The sequence below is a fragment of the Sinocyclocheilus grahami genome, unplaced genomic scaffold (assembly GCF_001515645.1).
Source record: "Sinocyclocheilus grahami isolate Dianchi unplaced genomic scaffold, SAMN03320097.WGS_v1.1 scaffold620.1, whole genome shotgun sequence".
Lineage (NCBI taxonomy): Eukaryota > Metazoa > Chordata > Actinopteri > Cypriniformes > Cyprinidae > Sinocyclocheilus > Sinocyclocheilus grahami.
The window spans coordinates 305,728-316,470 of NW_015505799.1; the positions used below are offsets into that span (position 1 = coordinate 305,728).

The 10,743-nt window shown below is 37.1% G+C and overlaps 1 protein-coding gene across 1 annotated transcript in view; it reads right to left on the reverse strand.

Annotated features, from left to right (window-relative positions):
• Window positions 1–4,958: 4,958 nt before the first annotated feature.
• The window catches only part of LOC107557790 (partitioning defective 3 homolog), an 83,874-nt gene continuing 78,089 nt past the window's right edge, over window positions 4,959–10,743 (reverse strand). The window contains exons 21-23 of the mRNA XM_016241328.1: window positions 9,881–9,998; window positions 6,942–7,063; window positions 4,959–6,296 (exon numbers count right to left, since the gene is read on the reverse strand). Coding sequence (XP_016096814.1) covers window positions 5,870–6,296; window positions 6,942–7,063; window positions 9,881–9,998 — 667 coding nt within the window. The 3' untranslated portion in view covers window positions 4,959–5,869. The remainder of the gene's footprint in view (window positions 6,297–6,941; window positions 7,064–9,880; window positions 9,999–10,743) is intronic.

The following is a 10,743-nucleotide window of genomic DNA, read 5'->3' on the forward strand; positions in this document are numbered from 1 at the left end:
TATATATATATATATATATATATATACACACACACACACACACATACACATTTGGGTCTTATTGAGCAGCTGAGCAATTTTTTATTCTTACTCTATGTAATTTCCCACTGGTTACAACAGTGACCAAGAATAAACCACATACTTTCACTAACATCCTTAAAACTTTTTAGGCATACAGTTTATTTCATTGGTTGATCCAAGGAGTAAAATACATATGCTCACCTAGCAGGTAATGACTGCTAACAAACTATTAAAAATATTTGTTGTTAATTAAGATCAGATTAAAATAAAAGATTAAAAATAAAATCTAGCAATTAGATAAAAAGCTTTAACTTAAATTAGAAATGTTGCCTTGGCAAGGGCTGCAAATGCAATACAGTAAGTGTAAATTTAAGTACTAAAACTGCTAAAATTAAATTTAAAAACTAAAAAAAAAAGACAAGAACGCACACACTGAAAATTTTAAAAATAGTATATATACACTGTGTGTGTATAAATATATATATATATATATATAAATATATAAAATACTGACTAATACTATATAATACTGACAGTCTTTACCTGCATTAATCTATGTTTCTTATGTCTGTGAACTAACCCAGTTCATTAAGCCACTGATCCAAGGACTGCTAAACAGTTGCCTTAGCATCTCTTGAAATTACTCTCCAAACTTGCTCCCCTGCACACTACTTTGTCTCCGAGATGAGCCTGTCAGCCTCTCCTGCAGTGTGTGTGCGTGATCTGCCCCAGGGTCAGAGTAAGCCCTTTTTCATTTCTGAATTTTAAATCTCAAACACCAACAAAAACATCATCTATGCTGAAACACACACACACTAAACCTCTCTGCCCCTCTCAAAAACTCATAAATACTTAAAAGAACTGGAAAAAATTAAATTCAGGAACGTCTGGATATTGCTTTTGAGTGCCAGCGAGAAATATTCACTGGTGTGTGTGTATATATATATATACACACACACACACACACATACACATTTGGGTCTTATTGAGCAGCTGAGCAATTTTTTATTCTTACTCTATGTAATTTCCCACTGGTTACAACAGTGACCAAGAATAAACCACATACTTTCACTAACATCCTTAAAACTTTTTAGGCATACAGTTTATTTCATTGGTTGATCCAAGGAGTAAAATACATATGCTCACCTAGCAGGTAATGACTGCTAACAAACTATTAAAAATATTTGTTGTTAATTAAGATCAGATTAAAATAAAAGATTAAAAATAAAATCTAGCAATTAGATAAAAAGCTTTAACTTAAATTAGAAATGTTGCCTTGGCAAGGGCTGCAAATGCAATACAGTAAGTGTAAATTTAAGTACTAAAACTGCTAAAATTAAACAAATAAAAATATTGTTGTAGAAACATTTAAAAACTAAAAAAAAAGACAAGAACGCACACACTGAAAATTTTAAAAATAGTATATATACACTGTGTGTGTATAAATATATATATATATATATATATAAATATATAAAATACTGACTAATACTATATAATACTGACAGTCTTTACCTGCATTAATCTATGTTTCTCTTATGTCTGTGAACTAACCCAGTTCATTAAGCCACTGATCCAAGGACTGCTAAACAGTTGCCTTAGCATCTCTTGAAATTACTCTCCAAACTTGCTCCCCTGCACACTACTTTGTCTCCGAGATGAGCCTGTCAGCCTCTCCTGCAGTGTGTGTGCGTGATCTGCCCCAGGGTCAGAGTAAGCCCTTTTTCATTTCTGAATTTTAAATCTCAAACACCAACAAAAACATCATCTATGCTGAAACACACACACACTAAACCTCTCTGCCCCTCTCAAAAACTCATAAATACTTAAAAGAACTGGAAAAAATTAAATTCAGGAACGTCTGGATATTGCTTTTGAGTGCCAGCGAGAAATATTCACTGGGTTTTATCTTATTGTTTATGTGTGAAAGAGAAAGCACAAGAAGAAAATAAAAAAGTGAGAAAAAAGAAAGTGTGTGTATCCATGTGTGTAATTAGCACATCTGTTGCTAGGTTCCAGGTGAGAGTGGCACCTTCAAACATCTGGAGGAAGGACTGCTCCAGTCCAGTGCTCTCTGCCTCTTTCTTTCTATCTCCATCTTTATCTTTATCTTTTCATTATTATCCTCCTAGCTCCTTAAAATCTGAAATATAAGCCAACACATTTTTAAAAATGAAAAAAGTAGTTGTTTCAGTAGCTATAGGAATTTTATGGAATTGTCAGGGAAACGCACACGGGACAGACCGGCAAGTTTTCAAAACATCCAAAGCACTTTATTCATAGAACTGAATGAAATCACAGGCAGCGAGAGGATATTACAGAGATGGGAGATGAATGGTGAGTAGCCACACACACTATTAAACAGTCACTAAGAGATAATAAACACTTCCCTGTTGTCTTGTAGGATGATCACCGGGAAACTGGAAGGAGAATAGTTGGAGAATGGAAACAGGGATGAGGAGAGGATAAAGGAGGTAAGCATTCTTCAGGTAAGTAACAATCCAAACAGATGCAGTCTTTGCCATAGATGAGACCAGACAAAGTGTGTGTGTGGCAAGTCCTTATATATGGTGCTGAGTGATTGGTGACAGCTGGTGATAATTAGTACTACAGATTGAGAGTGATGATACTGTGTCAGGGTGGAGAGCCTGATGATTCCTGATGACCCCGGCGTCGAGGTGGACGACCTCTGTTGCGTGGTGCAGGTTTCTCCGGGTGAACATTGTGGAAAGCAGTCAGTAGATCAGGGTCCAGTATGTAAGGCACCGGGAGCTTATGATTACTCATACCATGAAGACTCCTCCATCCTCTTCGACTGGCGGTAAGGAAGGTACATCACCAGGCTCTATGGAGGAAAGGGACACAGGTGAGTAATAAGGTTAAGAAACATGGAACACTGGGTATATGCGTTAGTGTTCAGGGAGTTTTAACTGGAAGGATACTGGATTGATCTCCTTAATGATCTCAAAGGGGCCAATGTATCCGAGACTCAGCTTCTCGCATGGCAAGAGCAACCTGATGTTCCTGGTTGAAAGCCATACCTTTCGTCTGGGTTGATATCTGGGAGCTGTGGATCTATGGACGTTGGCATAGTGCTTTTGCCTCCGGTTGGCTCCTTGTAGATGATGATGAGCTGAGTTCCAAGCCCTTCACTCTCATGGAACCAGTGATTCACTGATAGTATGTCGGAAGGTTCCCCGGACCATACAGCTGCTGTGTTTCTAAACAACACCGATTTCTGAACAGCGTATAAACAACACAAAATAACAGACACAAAGGCAGAGACAAAAAGCGAAAAACCCTGTACACAGTCCTGTAAACAAACTAACACAAAAAATAAAGAAAATCAGACATGAATCCACTGGAAACTCCATATCTCTACCCGCTCATGACCTCTGACCTTTTAGAACAGCATATGGAGACGGTTGCTAGGATACACACATAAATAAAAGAATCGGTGTCAAAGGCGCCACATATTTAACGCTTCTTCATTAAAATGGTTACAATCCGGAAATCTGACATTTAAAGAGGTGCAAAAGAGGTTTTGTTCATTTGAAAAGGTTAAAAAGGAGGCAAATGTACAAAAACAGGATGAGCAGGGCAAGATCACAAGCTAATTTCCATACTAGATATGGAGGAACAAAGAAGACAATAAAAACCGAAATGTCTCGATTGTTTAGTCGTGTCGTACTGAGACTCTTTTCATGTTATCATCTTGATGTCCTCTCTCACACACATACACACCAAACGCACCCAACCATCTGTGCCTGGGCAGTAGAGTGTGTTGCGCACCATGTGTCCTACTGTTATGTGTCAAACGAGCATCGGCTGGCTCATATGGCACTCCCCCCGCGCACGTACACACACGCACACACACAGAGCAGTGACCTAGCCTCTTACACTCCAGTCTCTGAGTGTCTCAGCTCAACGGGAGCTCTTGATTCAAAGCCCAGAATTTTCAGAGACTCAAAGTTCTAGTTTGAGATCTCAAAACTCATCAGCGTCGTGCAGATTCTCCATCTTGGCAGCTGTTAGGGGCGGAGATGATATGCAAAGAGGCGGGGCTTCAGTGACACATCCAGTAATGGCTACAAGAGAACATGAGTAGTTAAAGACTTTCTACTATAATGATCAATAAAGTCAAACAATCTATCTATCTATTTAAAGAACGGTGTATGGCTGCGTTTCAAATGGAATTCTAACATACTGTATACTATTCAAATATATATATGCACAAATATGCATATGTATAGTACAATGCTAAATTTGTATCAGTTCAGAAAATTTCAGAGTCATCATCTGGAAATTTTTTTATTTTGCAGTTTTACTCCAGTTTTATTTAAGAAACTCAAATTACAAAAAAAAAAGAAAAAAAGAGAGTTGAGAGTTTCTTAATATTTGGGCTATTATTACTTGGAGTTTAATATGAATTAAAAATAATAAAATATATTTAATTATACATTAAATATATTAAATCTATTTCATCACATATATATACACACACACATATATATATATATATATATGTGTATGTGTGTGTGTGTGTGTATGTATGTATGTATGTATATATATATATATATATATATAAATAAAACACAAATAATAATATCCCTATTTTGTTTTAGAAATTGAACCTTTAGTAATTTGAAAAACTTACATTATCAAAAGTTGAGTTTCTTAAACATATGCATGTGTGTGTGTATATATATATATATATACAATTAAATTTTTTTAATTAATAAGTTACAATTTTAATTTGAATTTCATTTTTTTACTCTATCTCTCTCGCTTATTATATTATATATAATATATATTTAATTATTTTTAAGCTCACACTCTCCCTGCATTTGTATAATCACACATTGGAAAAAAATAATGGTATACATAAAAAAAAAAATTCTTACATATTTTATAGATAGATAGATGTAGTAGTGGTAGTATGGTATTCCAAATACAGCCTCTCTGTGTGTGTGCATTTATGCATGTTTAAGGGAGAAGGGAAGACAATCTTTTTATCTGAACTTTCACAGTGCTGTGGCCTGTCAATACAGGGGCAGCTGGTGTGTGTGATGAAAAATTCAGTGTGGGTAATCTGGGAGACAGGAACTCTCACGCACACACACACACACACACACACACACACACACACACACACACACACACACGGCAGGCAGCAGTGGGTCATGGGTTGTGTCTGTGTGTGAAAGAGCTCTAAAAATTTAATGAGGAGCATCAATTAATGACCTGCTATCTGTGACCCCATTTCCTTTCTCTCTTCTTTTCCATTGCACTTTTGGGATTTTCTCTTTTTGCTGGATTCCCAGGAGTCCGTCACTCTGACTGTGTGTTTTGTACCTAGATTTGTCGAGTTCTTTAAACATGTGACAACATCCAGTGGAATCGCTAGGTTTGCTGGGCCACCTGTACTCAGTCCCACCTTTTCCCCTACTAGCGACATCAAATACGAGTTTAACTGATAACTTTTACCTGATGTTTAAGAATTCATCTGATAAACCTTAGTTTTAAAAAAGCTCTGTTTCACAAAACTTCATCCAAACCTGTGCAAAGCAGGAAAACTGCTCATTTAGATTGTGTTCTACAACGTTTTTTTTTTTCAGAGGAACAGGTCAGTTTCAGGCTGATTGTCAGAGCTTGAAGGTCTTCACAGCGAATCAAGAGACTTCTTGCCTCTGGACACACCAATGAGCTGTCAGATTAGGCGGGACCACTGTGACCTCATAAAGAAAAGGCACTTGAGGAGTCTCTGCACTACTGGCACAGAAATAATTGTTTGTATTTGTGAGCCATTTGCCTCTTCAAAAATTGAAGAAAGTGTCGTCCTTTTTTCTCATGACAAAAATGGGCGCATTTTCTCAGGTGTGTGTATGCGGCTGAGTCGGACAACCTGGGAAGGGGAAGGTGGGACGTCCTGTCTTTGGGGCCCTTTGGAATCATGGGATTCGTAGTCCAACCGCATTGATGGGCCTCTTCCTTTCATTTCCTGCTCCCTGCGTCTCTGTTCTTGTCGCAGGAGCTCCTGGGCCTCCAGGAGGACACGTGCATTGTAGCCACCACCCACCGAGGAACCACCGGCTCCTGGGGGAGCAGAGAGGCCATTCCTGCAGCCAGGACGAGGAACGGTCCGCGGGACGGAACGAGGTCCCTGGTAGCTGGAGTAACGGCCACTGTCTTTGGCTGCCTGGAAACCATCTCTGGCTGGACACATTCTCTCCCACTCCCTCTCTGAGGCTGGGGTGGGTGTCTTACGAGGATGGCTACACACAGGGAGAAATGGGCAAGGTGAGATACTGTGTGTGCACATGACATTAAGACATTAATAGTTTGTTCCTATTGAAACAGGAAGTAGAGCTGAGACATATGAAAGATTTTTTTTACACCACAGTCCAAACCACACTTGACAGCTTTCAAAATGAATAAAATCCAGCCAATTCCTACTAAACCATAAGAAGGACTAATTTTAGTGGAAGAAAATATATGTATTTATTTACTGCCTATTTTGCTTAAAGAGAAAGGTTGGATTTTGGTGTACAAATTTAAACTACTATTCAAATATACACTTCTTTTCAAAAGAATGGGTTTGGTAAGATATTTTATGTTTTGTTTTTTTAACAGTGCAAAGATTGCATTTACACAATCAAAAATACAATAAAAAGGTAATATTGTAAAATATTAATACAATTTAAAAGAACTGTTTTATATTTTCATATATTTAAAAAATTTGATTTACTCTTGGCATTTACATTTTTTTCTGTTTTCTATTTTAATTCAGTTGTAGTAATTTTATTGTTGTCATTTTTATTAGCTTTTGTTTTATCTATATAGTACACAGATAATATATCTATATAGTTCTTATGACTTATTATTTCAGTTTTTAGTTATTTTAGTACTTCAACACGTACCGTGGCAGAGAGCTGTACTGTCTCTGAGCATGTGTGAAAGCTTCTCTGGCTTCCTGCCTCTGTAACTGCACCTCCACAGACACTGAGTGTCGGCCAGATGATGTCTGTGAGCTGCAGTTGGACTGTAACACAGTTATTAACATGTCCATTTAACACAAACAGGTAAAAGTTCAGTAGAGAAAAGCTTGAAAGAGACTGAGCTATGGAAAGATCATTAAGAACGAATAGACACACACACTCAATCTAAGCACTTACCAGGTTTCAGAGGTGTTTTTGAGTACAGGTCTGTGACATTTGTGCAGAAATGTGCGTTTGAATGTGACATTATTACCAGCCCTATGACCTTTGGCGCATTACTGCTGTTAATGAAACCATTAAAGTAGATTATAACCCATAAAATATTCATGGAGTTAGTTATTACTCTTAATAACAAAATTACAGCTACATTATGGTCCTCAATAATTATAATAAAAATTAGCACTCATTATTCAAATGACCACATCATTAAAAAGATATAATTCCCAAAAGCACAATATGCAAATGAAAACAAAAACTTAAGTATAAGCAAATATCGGATTTGTCTATTTAAAGTTAAAATTGAATTAGATAATTATATACTATATAAATGTACATACATTAAAAATATGTATAAAATTCGACGTAAAATATTTGATAATTATAAACCCTGATATATTTTTCATCTCCTGTGGTTCTAGTTTTTTCCCTCTAAGATCCAGTGATTTACAGTGCATTAAAGGTTTATGTTCATCAATTTTTATGACTCTTGGGAATCAAGCCCATGACCTCGGCATTGCTAGCGACATGCTCTACCATTTAAACTATAGAAGCTCATCTAACATACATTAAGGACACAAAAATGAGGCTGGAATGAGGACACACACAGCAGACCATAGATGAATGTTAGATAAATGTTAGCTGGATGTTAGGTGAATGCTAGATGAACATTAAGTGAATATTAGTACATTTTATGGTGAGTAGGATTTGTGGTGGTAATATAATGAAGAACTTCTCTAATGTAATTCATTAAGAAATCCCACACACACATTCACACTTGGTTGGCACAGAACATGAGGGTGTAATTATAAACAATAAAAGACTAATTTAACACCGCCTCTCTCTCACACACACACTGACTGCTTTGTTCTGTACTCAGAACAGTGTAAATGCGGTAAATTGCTCATGACCCATAAGAATCCATTTCATTTATGGCAACATTTACATTGAGTTCCCTGCTCTCGTAACGCTCAGTCAAACAGATGAATGCTGTCCCAGGCATTCTCAATCAAGAGCCGATCCACACAGAGATTTCCATTAACTCTAATGAAGGAGAACAGCATGCTGGGATTGATTGACACAGCTTGCCAGTCATGTTGCCGTGGAGACAGAGGTGTTGAAGGATGTGTGGAGCTAGCCCAGTTCATTAATACGCACGCACACTTCACTGCCTAAAACAACATCAGTGTCACAGGAATGTCCCATTTGTTTGCTAAACAGATTATGGCATTAAAGGTCTGATACGAATTCATTAACGGTATGAGATTTATAACAGCCGATGATGTTAACGTTGACACACAAGCACTCACAAAAAACGGTTAGTGATCAGGAAAGAGTGGAAATTTTTCCATTTATTCTCACCAGTCATCTCTCTGAGAGAAAAATTCCATGAAGAAATGATGGACGTGTTTGAAACACACCTGAACTGGATTTGATTCAGCTACAGAAACTCTTAGACTCAAAGACTCATTAAAGCAAACCACCCATCTTTATTCTGTTGCCTTTTGTTTTACAAAAAAGATATTTAGGCATAGTAAAAAAACAAAGGTTATCATGGGGGTTTTTGAAAACTGGGAAAAAATTGGGGATGAAAAAGGACATTTAAGATGTTATTTAAAACAGTTACATAATCACTACCATTACAAAGCTAAACAACAAAAATAATTCCATACATTAAAGCTGAGTGAATGGAAAATTTAAAAAGAGAAATTTACATTAAGGAAAATACACATAATACCGCGTGTAACAGTTCATTGAAACTCTCTCCCTGGAAAAATTATTACAAATCAATACACAGAAGTGTTTCTGAAATGATCTTGAAGTGCAACTCATTCCTGACTTAAAGGGATAGTTTACCCAAAAATTTGTATTCCATCATCATTTACTCAATTGTTTCAAACCTGTATTACTTTATTTCTTCTGTGGAACAAAAGAGAAGTTATCTTAGGAATGTTTGAACTAGGATAGGGGAACTTGAATATGGTCCACAACAAATGATTTGCATTGCATGGAAGAAAAAAAAAATCTTATTTTGCGTTTCACAGAAGTAAAGTCATACATGTTGGGAACAACATGAGTAAATCATGAAATAATTTTTGGGTGAACTATCCCTTTATTAGGACTTTCTGCTCCATTTTATAGGCATAGAGGTTTAAATTGACCTAAATCCAGATCATCATATTGAGTTCACACTCAATCCAGATTCTAATGATCTGGATTTTAATTCGTTACATTAATACTAAAAAATTTCAGTCTAAAAACATTGATTTTTATACTCAGATACACACACACTCTTCTATCTTGCAGACATACATTTAGCCAATCGCAGTTCTTGCCTTAATTCATGATCTGCTCAAGTCATGACAGCTGTGATATGGTTGAACAGATGAATGGATGGGTGAACAGTCCAGATGGATGAACACATGGTGATGTTAGCATTGTTAGCTGATAATGTCAGTGTCAGAGGTGACATGCTCCTGCATGCAGTGATCTCAGGTTAGCAGTTAGTATTAGCCCAGGCCTGGAGGTCGTATATGTAACCGCTCCAGTCCTTGGACTTAGTCTTATCCTTCCTGGGAGCTCCCAGAGACCATGGGGCGTACATCCAGTGATCATGGGTGCACATACACAGCTCACACACTCACCCAGGGCTGCTCCAAGCTGTAGGCACGGTGGCGATCATCTGGCTCCGCATCTTCCTGCCTGACCTGCTGGAACTCCTGGCGTAAGCGCTGGATTCGGTCGTGGTTGCTGGGCGTCAGTCTGTTAGAAACAGGAGGAAGAGGGCACATGATGACACATTAGAACATTACATCATAATCCCTTTGATCCTATTCTCTCTGAAACAACAGGTGTTGGAAGTGTGACCCTGTCTAAAAGGTCATCTAGTTACGCTCCACTACCTTTATGAGAACAAAGGTCAAGGTGTCACACACGGTGAACAGATGGTCCAGATACCTACATGGGTAACAAACACGGTCTCTCTATGCTACTATGCTCCACAAGATCAGATCAGTAAAGCCCGCAGCAGAATTCACCAGACACGGACAAGTGGCAGCTTACATTACAGTATAGATGTGTGTGTGTGTGTGAGAAAGAACCAGACAGATTTACTCTTATTAAAATTTCATAATCACATGTTGAGTGTTTACGATATAGAGGACAGCAACTGGGGCTTTTTACACATGAGCAGATGTCCAGTTTAAAACACACAGACGCCATATAAACCTTGTCATAGAAGATGACTCAAGATGATTTAAGAATGCAGACTAATCAGAAAACATGCATGTGTTTCTAATATGAATATATATAGAAATGGCGCAGAACCATTTTTAAATTACTAATTACTAGTAATTTCACAAATAATTACAAAGAAGCTGCAAAGTAATCATGAAAGTTTTAAGTAGAAAGACTGAAATAGCATTTTCTTGTTAAATGCCAATAATTAGTTTTATTTACTACAACTTGTTTTATCTTCTATTATTGTATATATATATATATATATATA